General features: G+C 50.4%; 1 protein-coding gene across 1 annotated transcript in view; it reads left to right on the forward strand.

Moving 5' to 3' along the window:
• LOC309612889 (ninein-like protein) overlaps window positions 1-15,669 on the forward strand; it is an 18,736-nt gene extending 3,067 nt beyond the window's left edge. The window contains exons 2-7 of the mRNA XM_082359250.1: window positions 2,659-2,728; window positions 8,644-8,802; window positions 9,486-9,599; window positions 12,358-12,528; window positions 13,780-13,893; window positions 14,823-15,669. Coding sequence (XP_082215376.1) covers window positions 2,708-2,728; window positions 8,644-8,802; window positions 9,486-9,599; window positions 12,358-12,528; window positions 13,780-13,893; window positions 14,823-15,014 — 771 coding nt within the window. The 5' untranslated portion in view covers window positions 2,659-2,707 and the 3' untranslated portion in view covers window positions 15,015-15,669. The remainder of the gene's footprint in view (window positions 1-2,658; window positions 2,729-8,643; window positions 8,803-9,485; window positions 9,600-12,357; window positions 12,529-13,779; window positions 13,894-14,822) is intronic.
• The last annotated feature ends 2,625 nt before the right edge of the window (window positions 15,670-18,294 follow it).

The raw sequence follows: 18,294 nt of genomic DNA on the forward strand, positions 1-18,294 counted from the left end.
GTGTCTGTGCGCGCGTGTGTGTGCGTGTGTGTGGGTGTGTGTCTGCGTGTGTGAGTGCATGTGTGTGTGCGCGTGTGTGTGTGCGTGTGTGCGTGTGTGTGGGTGTGTGTCTGCGTGTGTGAGTGCATGTGTGTGCGTGTGTGTGCGTGTGTGCGTGTGTGCGTGTGTGTGCGGGTGTGTGTGGGTGTGTGCGTGTGTGTGTGTGCGTGCGTGGGTGTTTGCCTGCGAGTGTGAGTGAGTGCATGTGTGTGTGCGTGTGTGTGTGCGTGTGTGTGTGCGTGGGTGCCTGTGTTTGGGTGTGTGCGTGGGTGTGTGTGGGTCTGTGTGTGTGCGTGTGTGTGTGTGCGTGCGTGGGTGTGTGTCTGCGAGTGTGAGTGAGTGCATGTGTGTGTGCGTGTGTGTGGTTGGGTGTGTGAGTGTGTGTGTGCACGCGCGTGTGTGTGTGTGCATGTGCGGGTGTGTGTCTGCGTGTGTGAGTGACTGAATGTGTGTGTGCGTGTGTGTGTGTGGGTGTGTGTCTGCGTGTGTGAATGAGTGCATATGTGTGTGCGTGTGTGCGTGTGTGCGTGTGTTTGCGGGTGTGTGTGCGTGTGTGTGTGTGGGTGCGTGCGTGTGTGTGTGTTGGTGAGTGTGTGTGAGTCCGTGTGGGTGTGTGTGTGCGCGCGTGTGTGTGTGTGCGTGCGGGGGGGGGGTGTCTGCGAGTGTGAGTGAGTGCATGTGTGTGTGCGTGTGTGTGTGCGTGTGTGAGTGAGTGCATGTGTGTGCGTGTGTGTGTGTGCGTGCGTGTGTGTGGTTGGGTGTGTGTGCGTGTGTGTGTGGGTGTGTGTCTGCGCGTGTGTGGGTGTGTGTGTGCGTGTGTGAGTGAGTGCATGTGTGGGTGCGTGCGTGTGTGTGGGTGTGTGTGTGCGTGTGTGTGTGGGTGTGTGTCTGCGCGTGTGTGGGTGTGTGTCTGCGTGAGTGAGTGAGTGCATGTGTGTGTGCGCGTGTGTGTGTGCGCGTGTGTGTGTGCGGGTGCGTGTGTGTGCGTTTCCGTGTGTGCGTGTGCGTGGGTGTGTTTGCGTGTGCGTGGGTGTGTGTGGGTGCGCATGTGTGTGTGCGTGCGTGCGTGTGTGTGTGCGTGGGTGCCTGTGTGTGGGTGTGTGCGTGCGCGTGTGTGGGTGTGTGTGTGCGTGTGGGTGTGTGCGTGGGTGCGTGTGTGTGGGTGTGTGCGTGCGTGTGTGGGTGTGTGTCTGCGTGTGTGAGTGAGTGCATGTGTGTGTGCGTGTGTGTGTGTGCGTGTGTGTGGTTGTGTTTGTGTGTGCGTGTGTGTGGGTGTGGGTGCGTGTGTGTGCGTGTGTGTGTCTGTGCGTGCGTGCGTGTGTGCGTGCGTGTGTGGGTGTGGGTGTGTGTGGGTGCGTGTGTGGGTGCGTGTGTGTGTGTGCGTGTGTGTGGGTGTGTGTGGGTGCGTGTGTGCGTGTGTGCGTGGGGGGTATTTGTGTGTGCGTGGGTGTGGGTGTGGGTTGGGTGTTATGTGCGTGCGTGTGTGTGGGTGTGTGTGGGTGTGTGGGTGTGGGTGTGTGTGCGCTTGTGTGTGCGTGTGTGTGCGTGTGTCTGTGTGTGTGGGTGCATGCGTGTGTGTGTGTTTGGGTGAGTGTGTGTGTCCGTGTGGGTGTGTGTGCGTGTGGGTGCGTGTGTGTGCGCGCGTGTGTGTGTGTGCGTGTGTGTGTATGTGTGTGCGTGTGTGTGTGCGCGTGGGTCTGTGTGTGCGTGTGTGTGCGTGTGTGTGGGTGTGTGCGTGTGTGTGTGCGTGCGTGTGTGGGTGTGTGGGTGGGAGTGTGTGGTGGGGTGTGGGTGTGGGTGTGCGTGCGTGTCTGTGGGGGGGTGTGTGTGCGTTTGTAGGTGTGTGTGCGTGTGTGTACGTGTGCGTTTGTGTGTGTGGGGGTGTGTGTGCGTGTGTGCGTTTGTGTGTGTGCATGTGCATGTGTGCGCGTGTGTGTGCGTGCGTGTGTGCGTGCGTGTGTGTGTGCGTGCGTGTGCGTGTGCGTGTGTGTGCGTGTGTGTGTGTGTGTGTGTGTGTGTGTGTTGCGGTGGAGGCTCGGGATGCCTGTCAGTGGATTTCTGCTTTCACCATCAGAGCCTCATCCAAGGATGGTTTGTTTGGCTTTTTTCTTCATGACGTTCAAGATGAGCTGAGCTCTAAACTGCCGAGGATGCGGTGTTGATTTGATAAAAGTGCCTGATGTTGAAAGCCTGGGATCCAAAGTGGATGGTCAATAAGCGATCGCTGTTACGTTACAGCAGTTCTGAAATCTGCAAGATTTTTCCCTCCAGGAACCATTTTTCCCTAAGTTTGGTGCTGGGACCCCTTTGACCTCAGATGTCAGTGAATGTAAGCCTGTGTTGGTGTTTATGCTGCTGGGTGTGAAGAGCACTCGCATGTGCCAGAGAGAGATTAACGTGTGTGATTGAGGAACGTCATGGAGGGTTTGTTCTTACAGTGCTGGCAGGGTTCCTCTGGTTCCGAAGCTGGGATCCGATTGGACCAGCAGCAGCGATAGCGTAGGACAGTGACGGAGCAGTGGCCGTAGGGTACCAGGAGCAGGTGTACAGATCCAAGCCGCCAAGGTGACCGTGAGCGATGAGGGGTCAGTGATACTGTTACCTTTGCTTCTTCAACAGGAAGGAAGTTGAGGTTTTAAAGAGAGAGAAGGAAAAGGCCTGCTCTGAGATGGAAGAGCTCTGCACACAGGTGAAGTATTGACACCTGGCATGAAGCTGATGCCACCCTCCCTCTTCCATTATTTTGAAATAATTTCAAGCTTACAACAAGGAAGCACAGAACTTTGTTATGAAAGATTTGAGAGTGAGTTGCTGACCCATCAGCCCTCTCCCACACCCCAGATTAGGAAATCAGCGTGACTATGAAACTGCCCCATCAGCCAGCCCAGGACCTCGTGTGGCTTCAGTCCGCCTGTCCTTGTTGTTACGACCTGGCGCTTTTGAAGATTACAAGCGGTTGTTTCGGTGTACCCGGTGCTTCCCTGTGCTTGGATTCAGATTATGTGTGAATATCCCCAAAGTGATGCTGTGTCCTTCTCAGTCCATCCAGTCCGGGGACACAAGCATTAGTGACGTCAACTTAGATTCTTGGTCAGGTGGTGGTGGTCAGGCTTCTCCACAAAGTTACTTTCCCCTTGGTAATTGCTAAATATTTTATGGGGAAATGCTTTGATATGATGTGAATATCTTGTTCTTCATCAAACTCTCACCCCCTTGTTTCAGCATCCTCTGTTTCTTGGTGCAGTCAGTTATGACTGTGATGGTGGCCAGTTGGTGACTAATCCCAGCTTCCTTTTATATTTGTTAATTGGCGTTCTAGTGTAAGGAAGAGCTTTTTCTTCTCTCCATTTATTTATTGATTTTAATTTATTTATTTTATTTATTTATTCTTGGCTGCATTGGGTCTTCGTTGCTGTGCGCAGGCTTTCTCTTGTTGCAGCGAGAAGGGGCTACTCTTCGTTCTGGTGCGTGGGCTTCTCATTGCGGTGGCTTCTCTTGTTGAGGAGCACAGGCTCAGTAGTTGTGGCAAACGGGCTCAGTAGTTGTGGCTCACGGGCTCTAGAGTGCAGACTCAGTAGTTGTGGCGCATGGGCTTAGTTGCTCCACAGCATGTGGGATTTTCCTGGACCAGGGCTCGAACCTGTGTCCCCTAAGTTGGCAGGCGGATTCTTAACCACTGCCCCACCAGGGAAGCCCTCCATTTATTTATTCATCATTATGTTACTATCATAGATTCCTGTTTTATTCAATGGGTTATTAATATGTTACCATCAGTATTTATTTTTATGCTCAGATTGTCCCAGATTTGGCCAATAAGAGCCCCCTCAGGGTGACTTCTGGGTCCTCCTGACAGGTCCTGGTCATTCTTTGAGCACTTCCTCACTTTCTGGTGCCCCACGATATTCCAGGTTCATCTAGTACTTCCCTGCCCCAGTCCTGGAAGCAGTCGTTTCTCCAAGGAGCCCTTGGTGACCTTTAGTTCCGAATGGTATTTAGAGACCAAGATCTGGGTGCTAGGAGTGCTCATGGCTCCTGGGGCATTGCTATGTCCAGGTGCAGTTAGTGCATAGAGCTAGGGAGTGTATACGTATATTTATTACGCTTACATGCACGTGGTTTCAGGTATATTGATTTATATATCTCCCTACTGAAAACCATGAATTCAAACTTTTATCTGCAATTCCAACATCACAGGGATAATTCTGGTTTTCTCCGTTTCCATATTTGTAACTCTTGCCTCTAGCAATGAAAAACCTGGTTTCCTCATCTTCAATAGATTTACTTAACTGTTTGATTAATCCCTTTACCCTGCAGGTAAATGCCCTGTCTCACTCAGCACTGACCTCCACACTGGTCTCCCTTTGCCCCATAAGTAAATGCCTTCTGTACTTGGTCTCACTTACTGGCTTTTGGACTGAAGCACAGAAGCTGGGATGTGTCATTCTTGTTTTTGTTTTTGTTTTTGAATTCTTTTTTTAATTGAAATTAGTATTGATAATTGCAGACTCCCAGGTGGTTATAAGAAGTATATTACAGAGAAATACACTTTGTCCAGTTTCTTCCAGTTGTAACATTTTATGGAACTATAGTATAATATAGCTGTGTTAGTTTGCTAGGGCTGCCATAACAAAGTACCACAGAGTGAGTGGCTTCTACAACAGAAGTTTATTTCCTCATAGTTCTCGAGGTTCGAAGTCCAAGATCAGGGCAGGGCTGGTTTCTTCTGAGGCCTCTCTCCTTGGCTTGTATACAGCTGTCCCTCCCTGTGTCCTCACATGGTCATCCCTCGGATGTGTCTGTGTCCTCATCTCTTATTAGGACACCATCATGTTGGACTCATATGACCTCATTTTACCTTAGTCACCTCTTTCAAGGCCCCGTCTCCAAATACAGTCACTCTGAGGTATTGGGGGTTTGGGGTTCAACATGTGAATTGGCAGGGATCAGTCCATAATGAATATCAACAACCAAGATGTCGACATTGATACAATCCATGGGCCTTACTCGGGCTTCCCCAGTTTTACTTGTGTACTCGTGTGTGTATCAAGTTCTATGCAATTTTATCCCTTGTGTAGGTTCGTGTCTCCACGACCACAGTCAAGATACTGAACAGCTCCAGCTCCACAAGGATCCTTGACGTTGTTCTTTCATAACCACACCCACCGCCTTCCTGCCCACCTACCCCAGCTCCTAACCCCTGAAAACCACTAACTGCCCTTCATTTCCAAAATTGTGTCATTTCAAAATGTGATACAAAAGGAATACAGAATACGAACTTTGGGGTTGCCTTGTCTCGCATATCATAATTCCCGGCTGTGTGTCCACAGTTAGCTTCTTCCTGTTGCTGGACACTATTCCAAGGCATTGATGTCCCACAGCTTGTTTTGTTTTGTTTTTTAATATTTATTTCTTTATTTGGCTGCGCCTGGTCTTAGCTGCGGCACGCGGGATCTTCGTTGTGGCCTGCGGGATCTAGTTCCCTGACCAGGGATCGAACCCGGGCCCTTGGGAGCACGGAGTCTTAACTGCTGGACCACCAGGGAAGTCGCCCACAGCTTGTTTTAATGCTCACCTTTTAAAGGACGGCTGGACTGATTCCAGTTTGGGGCTGTCACAGAGGTGCCGTGAACATTCCCAGGCAGGTCTTTGTGTGGATATAGGTTTTCATTTCATGGGCTAAATGCCCAGGAGAGCAGTTGCTGAGTTGTATGGTAGTTACATGTTTAGTTTTATAAGAAATTGCCCAACTGTTATCCAGAGTGGCTGTAACAGTTTCCGTTCCTGCCAGCAATGTGTGCTTGATCCAGTTTCCCCACATCCTTGTCCACACTTGTGTTGTCACTCTTTTATTTTAGCCACTCTGATAGGTGTGTACTGAGTCAGAAAGGTTAGAGGGGGCTGCAGTTGGGTATCCCCTTCCCCACGCTGGTTCTAATCTGGTAAAAAGGACATTTCCCTTGAGGGCAGGAGAATAGAATGCTCTGTGTACTTCAGAATGGTCACTGTCTTAGTCTGCTCAGGCTCTGTACAGAATGCCACAGACCGGTGGCTTAAACCACAGGAGTTCATTGCCTCACGGTTCTCGAGGCCGGAAGTCCAAGATCAAGGCAGGGCTGACTTGGTTCTGGCGAGGCTCTTCCGGGTTTGCAGACGATGCCCTCTCACTGTGTCTTCTCATAAAGTCACTGTCCTATCAGATTAGGACCCCACCTCGTGAGAACATTTAACCTTAATGACCTGCTGCAAGCCCTGTCTCCAGACACAGCAGAGAGTTTGTGGACACAGTTCCGCCCACAGTAGCCACTTTGTTTCGGGCTCCAGCCATCAGCTCCTGGTGAGCTGGGACTCTCTTTGGCCGTCTCTCCAGTTTTCAGGGCATTGATTTGCCCTGTGACCTCAGTTCTCTGATGGGTCTCAGAAGAGTGGTTGAGTTTTCAGTGACTCAGCTTTTTCTTGTTGGGAGGATGGGAGTGACGACTTCCAAGCTCTTTACAGGCCAGACCAGAAGCCAGAAATGGTGTTTTGTTTTTCACATGGGATTCTGCATGTTCACTGTCAGGACATAGAAGTACACTGGATTTTCACCTGCCAACCTTGTGTCCTGACACCTTGCTGAGCTCTTACTCTTTCTGGGAGTGTTTTTATTTATTTTTAATTTTAAAATTTTATTATTATTATTACTATTATTATTTTGGCTGCGTTGGGTCTTCGTTGCTACGCGCGGGCTTTCTCTAGTTGTGGAGAGTGGGGGCTACTCTTCTTTGCGGTGCGCAGGCTTCTCATTGCGGTGGCTTCTCTTGTTGCAGAACACGGGCTGTAGGCGCGCGGGCTTCAGTAGTTGCAGCCCACGGGCTCCGTAGTTGCAGCACGCGGGCCCTTGAGTACACAGGCTTCAGTAGTTGCGGCGCGTGGGCTCTAGGGAGCGCGGGCTTCAGTAGTTGTGGCTCGCAGGCTCTAGAGCGCAGGCTCATTAGTTGTCGTGCACGGGCTTGGTTGCTCCTCGGCATGTGGGATCTTCCCGGACCGGGGATCGAACCCGTGTCCCCTGCATCGGCTGGTGGATTCTTTTTTTTTTCACAGAATAAAACACTGCTTTTACATGGGTCTCAATCTGAAATCCACAAATGCTAGTAAGTCAGTTTTTAAATTTTTTAATTTGTTTCAAAGTTAAACCCAAGACACATTGACTTCATAGGAAATCCACTGAGAAATGTTTTTCTAGGCTGAACACCTCTTTCCCTTTAGTTTCCCCCAGCAGAGCATGTACATATTAATTACTTCACTGCTGTCCCACCACTATACCAAGATCACCTAAACTGTGTGTGTAGTATTCTGAATGTTCTTAGTTATACCCTAATTTCACTAACTGCAAAAGATTTTCTGGGATAACCTGTCACATGAATTCTTTGGCTACTTTTGAAGATGAAGTCCAAAGAACTCTTAAATGATTCTCCTTTGTGGGGGTGGGTGGTATTTTATAGGCATTAGCAACTAGCACCTGGGGCTGTGCTGATTCCATCTGGCATCACTGGGAGACAACCAAAGAATCATATGATGCAACAGCCAACTAAGTGACTCAAAACTGAAGGTTAAATTTAAAGAAAAAACTAATTTAGAGAAAAAAAGGTAATGCTAGAGGAACTCGTTCTAAGCAGTCAGTCATTATGCCTCTGTGTGTGTGTGTGTGTGTGTGTGGAAGGCACAACCAGGTGGATTCAGTGCAGCCTGGCAGGCGGATTCTTAACCACGGCACCACCAGGGAAGTCCTCTGGGAGTGTTTTTGTCACCTCTGGCTTCTCAGACCTCTGCTGTCCCCTGGAGAGACCCGTAGCTCTCGCCCCAGCCTGCTTCTTCCTGCGCCTGGCTGATGTGGTGGGAACACCCAGCCCTGGGGCGACAGTGACACGCCCACCAGCTGTGCGTAGACGCTGCTCTGAGGCACGGAGGGCTGCAGACCCTCGGCCTCCAGAGCGGCTGCTGGGGAAAAGCAGATGAGCAAAACATGGTTTGTGTGAAGGTGTGTGACACCTGGTTGGAAATAACGAACTTCCGTGTGTCACCTGCTGGCTGCTGTTTCATCCCAGGCAGCACCGCCCAGGGTCCAGCATCCGCTGTCTGCAAAGTGGGCGATTTTATCAGTGTGCTCCCCCCACCGAGAGCCTCGGTTTTTGTGTTTAATGACAATGATTTGAAGAGAATCACGTGCCTCAAGTAAAACGAGGGGTTTTTTCCCCTTCAAATTGCTTAAGATAATGTTAGAAATAACCGTGGGAGAAACAAGAAAACCATGCCAGTGCTCCAGAGCAGTGGTTGGATGTTGATGGGCTGTGAGCGCCCCTGGTGCACAGTCTCCTGCTTCTTGGATGGACCAGAGTTCATCCTCTGCCCTGTGGCCTGAGAGCCCATCACTCTGGGGACGCTGAGCGCCTCACCCACTAGTTTCCAGTAGTAACCCCACCCCACTAGCTGTGATGACCAAAATGGGCTCCAGACATTGCCAAGCATCCCTCGGGGAGCAAGAGGGTCCCTGGTTAAGAACCACTGGAATGCTGTTGGTTTAAAAAAATAACTTTTTCATCTGTGTTTTATCCCTTTTTGTTCTAGAGTCAGAAATGCAAGGACGAATTGTCCCAGCTCAACCACAGGGTCCTGCAGCTGGGAGAGGAGGCCTCTACCCACCAGGCCCAGAGCAAGAAGAATCACATCACTGTTCAGCTGCTGACACAGAGACTGGAGGAGGCGGCGTGCCGGGAGGAGCTGCAGGTGAGTGGCCGGCGGGGCAGGGAGGGGCAGACAGGCTGGCCTAAAACAGATCAGGAACGGCCCTGATGTGCCTGGAGGTAAAGTGAGGGACTTAACAAGCAAGCCCTGAAAATATGTGGACTTCAGCAGCTTTTGCAAAGCCTGGTATCTAGAAAAAGTAGCAGAAAGGAATTAAATCCTGATGATACGAGAGTAAGTTGGTACAACCTCTCCGGAGGACAATATGGCAAAATATACTTCAAGAGCATCAGGAACGTCCGTGTGCTCTGGCTTCATGATTCCGCTAGTGGGAACTTTACTGAGCATTGTGTACGGATTTAGCTGGAAGTATTTTCATTGCTGTGGTATTTATAATAGCAAAACAGAATTGGAATCAGCTTTGGATCATCAACAGTATTGAATTAGTCAGTAAATGATGGTGCAGCCATTCAAAACCACGTTTTTGAAAAGTATTTAACACTCAAGATATAATAAGAGGGGGAAAGCACAGCATACAACGTCTTAGTGACAGAAGTCCGTGCGTATGGAGGGAGGGCCAGGAGATACAGCAGAACGTCGGGTGTGGTCCTTGGGCTGCTGGGATTATGGATGAGTTGAATTTTGTAATTTTTGCTTTTCTGAAGTTTCTGCATTAAACGTGTAAGATACTTCTTATACTTGTGAAATTGATTTTTAAAACACAGGATAACCAAATCCAAAAACTTGAACTTGAACTTGAACACGTGACTCAGGAACGTCAGAGCCTGAGACTGGCACAGTCACAGCTGAGAGAGGCCCTCGAAGAGAGTCAGGACCAGGTGGGTGTGCGTGGTGGTCCCAGCCCGGGAGGGGTCAGCCTTGCCTCTGACAGCCTGGCCGGGGCTAGTCCAGCCAGGGGCATCGTTGGTCTGCCTCAGGTCACCCGGCTAGCTGGGCACCCGCCAGGCCCAGGACTGAGTCAGGCTCAGTCCAGGGTCGGGTTGAACTCGAGTGAGCCACGTGAAGAGCTGCGCCTGTTCCTCACGAGGGCAGGAGGCCATAGCAGCGCCTCCAGGTGTGCCCTCTACAGATGCAGGGGCCAGGGAACGCGGCAGGTGGCCTCTGAGGTCCAGGCCAACAGGGCAGAGCAGCCCCCGAGGTGACCCGGCTCCACGCCCCCAGCGGAGCCCAGGTGTCACGTTCCTGTGGGTATTCCACCCGCTCTCCTGCTGCAGCATTTGTCCAGCGTGCACCAGGCTCAGGGGAGGCAGGGAGTTCGCGGTCTGGGACAAACAGATGTGAGCAGAGCGGGCCCAGGAGGGACGGCGGGTGCCTGACAGCGTGAGGTGCAGGGACGCGGGGCTGGTTCTTCTGAGGAGCTCGAGCAGAAGGGAGGTGATGGGGTGAGGTGCCCTGAGGGCCACGGGCCCAGTGCGGACTCAGACCTGGGGTGTGCTTGGAGGGCCCGGGTACGGCAGCGGGAAAAGGGCCGTGGGAGGGTCTCTAACCCGCATGCCTCTGCCCAGCCTTTGCACCAGGTTCCCCAACTGGCCCCTGGCCTGACTCCTGGACTTGGCTGTGGTCACCTGGTGTGAACAGTCACTTCTCAGATGGCCCGGGGCCGCAGAGGGGTCAGTCTGGGTGCGGGACCCCCCACCGGGGCCTTATGAGGTGCTGTCAGGCTCCTGTGGGCTCAGCCCCCCGCTGTAAGCAGGCACTTTCCCCGAGGTGCCACCACGTACTGGGGGCTCCCTTCTCTACTTTTAGTGCAAAAGGGACCTTGAGAAATTGCCTGGACTAGATTGAGCCTTCGAGGCTAAGCAGTCACATCCATCTGCTGGCAGAAGGGCTGGGCTGTCGGAGGTTTCCGTGCCCGCTGGGATGCCCAACATGCAGCCGCCGTCACAGGCAGGAGATACTGCACTTAAGCAGGCTGCTGTGACGTGAGCTGGCGTCCCCTTTTGTGATTTAGACGAGGACCCCCATGAAACACACCTGGATGAAAGTGTGGAGAAGGGAAGTAAGGAGCTTCCAGGGCACTTACGGACCCTCTGGGTGTGCGGAGGTGAGGTGCACACAGAGCCACGGAGGAGGGAGCGGTCACCGGCGCGCCATGAGTGGTTGCAAGGTCACAGGTCCAGCAGGGGAGCCAGGCGTCCGAGAGGGCACTTACAGGGGTGCCACGGACTGGGGCACCCGCACCGGCCTCTCCACGGCATGGGGTTCTCGTGGTGCGGCAACAGGCGCCCCCAGAAGAGCATACAGGTGGCTAGGCTTCTGAGGCCGGTGCCCGGGAGTTCTGAATATCACTTCCCCACATTCTGCCGGTCCAGCTTGGATTCAGGGCAGGAGGGGCTGCTGTCCGAGGGGCTCGCTGCCCTGCCCCGCCATCCAGAATGCGAAGGCCCTGGCTTCCCGGCTGCAGTGGCCCCACTGCTCTCCTGGGGACGTCCCCCTTCTCACGTGGCAGTTGAGCAGGGCTCTCCGGAGGCAGCCCAGCCTCCACCCGCACCTCACTTCACAAGGAGGGGGCTCGGGGCACTCAGTTGGGCGGTGCTGATGTACCACCCAGCCAAGTGGAGAGCGGGCGGTGAGGAGCCTGGGCAGGGGGTGTGAAGAGCATTTTCGGGCGGGCGGGGGCTCAGACACGGGCCAGAGTGACTGTAGAGTGACCGTCTGAATCTCGAAAGTCGGGAGGAGGCTACATCTGGTGGAGGGTGTGTGAGAACTATCCTCCCCTGTCTTCATCCCAAAGAGCACGGTAGCTGCCCTGCTGGACCCGTGTGTACGCGTGTGCCTCTGGGGGGACCCGTCCTGGAGAACCGCCTGGGGTGGCCCCTGAGACACGCAGTGACACGGCACAGTGAGGGAAGTGGGGCTGCGGGCTCACAGCCTCGCTCTTGCCTGGCATGGCCGGCGCCCTCCTCTCCAACCTGCCCTCGGCAGGACCCCTGGCAGAGCTGTTGCCTCTCCTGTCTGGGGGGTCTCAGAGGGAAGTTCTGTCTGTTCCAGACAAAGCTGCCAGAGTCCAAGTGATATAAGTGGTGTTGAGATCTGGGCTCCCAGGTGGTCCGTCAGGGGAAGTGGCCAGGCTCTGGACAGCTTGGTACCAACGACCCAGTGGGTTCTGTGCCCAGGGAGCGGGTGCTGAGGCCCATCCACACCTGCTCCCAGCCCCTGGCTGATCTCTGTGTAACCCACCTCTGGGACCCCGGCCGCAGCCAAGTGTCAGGGGCATGAACTCTTCACTTAGAGGAAGGCTGCCGTACACAGCTGGCGTGGGTCACAGTATTAAAGGAATTACACCCCAGTCATGTACCCGGAAGGTAAACATGACAGAAGGTTACGTAATCCGGCGGGAGGTCACGTGGAGGATTACAGGCAGGCTTTCCTGGCTCTCACTGTGTAGAAGCGCCCGCTGAATGGAGTTTGGGCGTCAGAATTCAGCTAAATAGGCTCTTTAGGAACCGTGGGTTTTGCTGCAGACACTTCCCTTGTGGGGTGACCTTAAAGGTAGAGATGCAGTCTTCTGTGTCTGGTAGTGACCCCGTAGCTCTGGGTGGTCACCCCAACACTGGGTGCCTTCTCCCCGGGCAGCTGCACGGGGCCACCATGAGGCTGAGGCTGGCCCGGTCCCAGCACGCCCACGAGGTGCAGCAGCTGCAGGAGCAGATGGAGCGGCTGGTGCCTCGGGGCCGCGTGGCTGAGCTGCAGCAGCTGCTGGAAGGGGAGCGGCAGGCGGCTCGGCAGCTCCGGGAGGAGGAACGGGTAAGTGAGGACAGGGGCCCAAGGGCCGGCTGAGGGCGACGGGGAGGGGGAGGCTGGCTCTCTGGTGACTTAGCCAAAAGCTGCCCAGGTGCCCAGGGGAAGATGGCCCCGCAGATGTCCCACTACGTGAGGACTGCTTTATGGAAGCTATGGGACCCAACTTTCCCTGAGAACTGGGGGGCGTTGAGCAGCTGACCCTGAAGGCCCCCCAAAGCCCCCCAGTCTGTCTTCCGGGCTGCACGTGTCTGCAGCCAGCCACACAGCCACACACACGGTCCCCGCTTCCAGGCCTGAAAGATGGTGATAGAGGGGTCGCGAGGGAGGCAACAGGCAGTGTCCCTGCTTGTGTAGCCCTGTGAGAGCACAGGCAGGTGCAAAGGTCCTGAGGTGGGCTGTGCTCGGCATGTCTAAAGGTAGCCAGGGCGTGGGGGGTGGTTGGACAAGAGGTCAGCGCAGTGACAGCACAGACTTGGGGAGCCCGGCTGTGTGCCAGGTGCTGCCCTAGGCGTCTAGACACATAGAAACACAGTCGCAGCCTTAAAGGGCAGCAGGACAGTGGCTCAGAGCACGCGCTGCAGGGATCTGGATCCTGGCTGCACCACCCCAGCCGAGTGACCTCAGGCCACTTGTTTAACCTCTCTGTGCTTCCGTTTCTGTCAACTTCTGGTGGCAGCGGTTCCCACCTCAAAGCAGCCTCTCAGGCATCAGTGAGTGAGCACCGTAAAGTGTAAGCCTGCGGGGCACAACTTGGTCCTCAGAGTTCATGAGGTGGGGGTGGGGGTGGGGCCAGAGGGCGAGGCACCTTCACGAGGGAGGAACTGGCCAAGCCTGCAAAGGTGGGTGAAATACGACGTTTGTAAAACACAAATTCTAACGAAGAATAGCCTTTCAGCATTATGCAAAAACGTTATGCTGGAGAGACAGTTAAGCTGTGAGAGATTATTGACAAAACAAAGAAATTTAGTCAGAAATCCTTTAGAAAGACTAATGTGTCTGGGGAAACTCACCTTTGAGTCATTTAGGACTCAAAGGACAAATCCTAGCACAAAGCAGTCTGCTGATCTGCTTAGACTACAATGAGAAATGCAGCTTTGTGGCTTGTGAGACATTTCTAACCCTCCCTCTACGGATGAAAGGTTATCCACATGCTCAGATTTGCACACTTCAGCTAATTTCCATCCTAAAGTAAACAAACCCGCGATGATTCTTTTTAAAACGTACAGTGTTGATCTCTAAGCTCCTTTTGTGCAGGAAGCACATGAAAAACAGCTGAAAGCTGCAGAAGAGCGGGTGGAGGAGGTGGAAATGATTTTGAAGAACGTGGAAGCGCTCCTCCAAGAGAAAGTGCGTGAGCTGAAAGAGCAGGTGAGTGATGATGCCTCGTTTGGGCATTCAAGTAGCTGATCAGGGAGACATAACCCAAGAGAACCCCATGTCCTGTGGAATTGCTGAGAGGGGGAGAGGAGAGAGAGAGGCCATTGCTGTCCTAAAAGTTCTACTTGGAGCTCCAGGAAATGAAATGTGAGAATCTGTAGAGATACTTTTCTTACATAGCAGTCAAGTACGGTTGGTTCATCTGCGGCATCCGGAGCTGCAGGTTCCCAGGCAGCGTGACTCTGTGCAGGCCACCCGCTCCTGACCACCCCCACATCTCTGCAGCCCCTCCCCTGCTGGCACTGCCATCCTCCCACCCTCTCTGTCCCTGGTCCTCACGTTCCTTCCCAGCAGTCAGACTCGGTGACTCCCCCAGTCACTCCTGGCAAAACCTCAACCCAAACCCCAGGTTTGGTTGAAAGCACATCAAAGGAAACGAGGACACCAGCTGTTAGGACCCAAGAGATGGGGGCTCTGTATCCCACGCTGAAGGCCTAGCTGAAAGATGAGATGGGAAGGGATCCATCAGGACGCCAAGGTTTTGGACTTGGGCGGGCAGGTGAGAGCGCAGACAGCGTACTCTTGACAATTTCCTTGGACACCCAATTTGACAGGGTACTCTTGACAATTTCCTTTCTTTTTGAGGCCTACAGATTTTGGTCTTTTGTCTTCATTTTATGGTAAAAATCAATTTGTGCAAAATTGGCTTAAGTTTTCTCTACCACATAGTTCATCAGATTCTCAATTTCCTCTCTCCCGCCAGGATAACAAAAATTGTCATTACATCCAATATTTGTTTCCAATTTGTAAGAATCCCCAAACTGTGGTTTGAACAACGTGGAAGACTGGGAGGGGCAAGCTGGTAGCGTGGCATTTCTGCATTAGATTCACAGTGCAGTGTGGCTTTCTCCCCTGTCCAGTTTGAAAAGAATACACGATCTGATTTGCTGCTCAAGGAGCTCTATGTGGAAAATGCTCACCTAACGAAAGCGCTTCAGGTCACTGAAGAGAAGCAACGAGGTGCTGAGAAAAAATCCCGATTCTTGGAAGAAAGAGTTAGAGCTCTCAACAAACTACTCAATAAGATCGCTTCAGCATCTCTCTCTGTGTAGACTTTTCTTCCTGGAGTTCATTTTGAAAGAACATCTTTTAAAAGTAAACCACTGTGATGCCATAACTTCTATGGCTCATTGGCCACACACCCCTGGACAGATGAGGATTATGATTCTCTGTTCGCCCCACAAGCACTTAATGAAGGTCGACTATGTGCCAGATGCTGGGGAAAACAGACATGTTGGAAAAGACTACATTTTTTTTTAGTGGTCCCCTAGGTAAAATTCCTAGTTTTGCTGCTTACTAGTGAAACAGGTTATGGGGGCTCTCAGCAAGGTAAATGGTAAAATAGTTTTAATGTTTTACTTCTGACCTTGGCTACAGAGACTAAAATGCAAAGTCAGGGCTCTGCAGTTCTACCATTTCACTGTTGCTGCTCTGGTTGAGTCACTGGCATTCTCCATAGTGGGTGGATACAGACACTCCAGAAATGCTTCACTTCCTGTGACTGTCAACTGGCAATGAGGGATAGAGGAGGGGAAGCCCCTTTGTCAGGGTCAGCTCCACTGCAGGGATGTCTGGACAGTGCTTGTTATTTTAGGACTGTGGACTCAGGGAGGATGGTTTCTATTGTGAATGCAATCTTTTCCTCATTGAAGTGTCATCACACTGGAAAGTATATTATTTGTAAAAAAAAAAGTATAGTTTTATATCCAAAATATACATAAATTATGTCCATTTGGTTTATCAGAATAAACTACTGTAATATGAAGAGTCACTGTATTTGCAATAAAAGTCCTTTTCCATTAAAATTGATTTCTAAGTGTTTTTTTGTTGTTATTTATTTTTGGCTGCATTGGGTCTTCATTGCTGCACTTGGGCTTTCTCTACTTGTGTCCAGCAGGGGCTACTCTTCATTGTGGTGAGTGGACTTCTCATTGCGGTGGCTTCTCTTATTGCGGAGCATGGGCTCTAGGCTCTCGGGCTTCAGTAGTGGTGGCGCATGGGCTCAGTAGTTGTGGTGCACGGGCTTAGTTGCTCTGCGGCACGTGGGATCTTCCCGGACCAGGGCTCGAACCTGTGTCCTCTGCATTGACAGGCGGATTCGTAACCACTGTGCCACCAGGGAAGCCCCTAAGTATTTTTTAAACTATTAAATATTTCAAAGATATAGAAAAATAGTTTCATAAGAAACATTCATATGTATTACATAAACATTCAGATGTATTAAAAACATTGTTACAACATTTTGGATAGAAGCGCAGTCCCTGTTCTACTGCATTCAACCTTCCTGGAGGCAACCGCTGTCCTGAAGCTGCTGCACCTCCCCACTATCTGTACAGTCACTGTACATGCTTGAATGAGAAAAACCTTAAACAACTGGAATAGATGGAAAGATCAGATCTTGGATAGGAGGATTCAGCACCATAAAGTGGGTTCTTCTATCCACGCACCTGTGGTCAATTAATCTATGACAAAGGAGGCAAGGATATACAATGGGAAAAAGTGGTGCTGAGAAAACTGGACAGCTACATGTAAGAGAATGAAATTAGAACGCTCTCTAACACCATACACAAAAATAAACTCAAAACGGATCAAAGACCTAAATGTAAGGCCAGAGAGTAAAAACTCTTAGAGGAAAACATAGGCAGAACACTCTTAGGGAACTCCCTGGTGTTCCAGTGGTTAAGACTCAGCTCTTTCACTGCCATGGGCCCTGGGCTCGATCCCTGGTCGGGAAACTAAGATCCCACAAGCAGCAGAGCACAGCCAAAAAATAAATTAAAAAAACAAAACAACGCTCTTTGACATAAATCGCAGCAATATCTTTTTTGATCCACCTCCTAGAGTAATGAAAATAAAAACAAAAATAAACAAATGGGACCTAATTAAACTTAAAAAGCTTTTGCACAGCAAAGGAAACTTTAAAACAAAAAGACAACCCACAGAAAGGGAGAAAATATTTGCAAACAAAGCGACCAACAAAGGATAATCTCCAAAATACACAAACAGCTCATGCAGCTCTATGTCAAAAAAAAAAACAACCCAATCAAGAAATGGGCAAAAGATCTAAATAGATATTTTTCCAAAGAAGACACTGGTGAAGGTGTGGGAAAAAAGGAACCCTCCCACACTGTTGGTAGGACTGTAAATTGGTACAAGCTTATGGAGAATAGTACGGAGGTTCCTTAAAAAACTGAAAATAGAACTACCATATGATCTAGCAATCACACTCCTGGGCATATATCTGGAGAAAACCATAATTTGAAAAGATACATGCACCCCAACGCAGCACTATTTACAATAGCCAGGACATGGAAGCAACCTAAATGTCCATCGACAGATGAATGGATAAAGAAGATGTGGTACATATATACAATGGTATATTACTCAGCCATAAAAAAGAACAAATAATGCCGTTTGCAGCAACACGGATGGACCTAGAGATTATCATACTAAGTGAAGTAAGTCAGACAGAGAAACACAAACATTATATGATATCATTCATATGTGGAATCTAATTTAAAAAATGATACAAATTCTGTTTACAAAACAGAAACAGACTCAGATTTTGAAAACAAACATGGTTACCAAAGGGGAAATGGGGGTGGGGAAGGGATAAATTAGGAGCTTGGGATTAACATACACACACTACTATATATAAAATAGATAACCAACAAGGACCTACTGTATAGCACAGGGAACTCTACTCAATATTCTGTAATAACCTATATGGGTAAAGAATCTGAAAAAGAATGGATATATGTATACGTATAACTGAATCACTTTGCTGTACACCTGAAACTAACACAACATTGTAAATCAACTATACTCCAATAAAATTAAAAAAAAAAAAAAGTAGGTTCTTCTAAATTAGAATTCAAGACCAGAATGACATCTGGAAAATCCCAAATATTTGGAAACTGAAATTACCCACAAAGCAATGAAAAAATTAGAACATATTTTGAATTAACTGAAAATGAAAACATATTAAAATTTGTGGGGATGGAGTAAAAGCGGTACTTAGGGGAATATTCATAGCACTAAGTAAATGGATCATAAAAGGAAGGTCTGAAATCAGTGACCTCAGCTACCACCTTAGAAAAAGAGCCATAAACCCAAAGTAAGCAGAAGAAAGGAAATAATAAACATCACTGTAGGAATAAGGAATAGAAGAACAGGGGTTGGCAAACTTCATGGTGTGTGTGAAAGCTAGCCCCATGGCCTGTTTTTGTGCTACAACTGAGCACTGAGCAGCTGTAACAGAGACTGTGTGGACTGCAGTCTAAAATAAAGTTTGATGACCCTAATAAACTAAAAGACAAAAACTCTATGATC

Source organism: Balaenoptera borealis (genome assembly GCF_965194805.1).
Source record: "Balaenoptera borealis genome assembly, chromosome: 16".
NCBI classification, from domain to species: domain Eukaryota; kingdom Metazoa; phylum Chordata; class Mammalia; order Artiodactyla; family Balaenopteridae; genus Balaenoptera; species Balaenoptera borealis.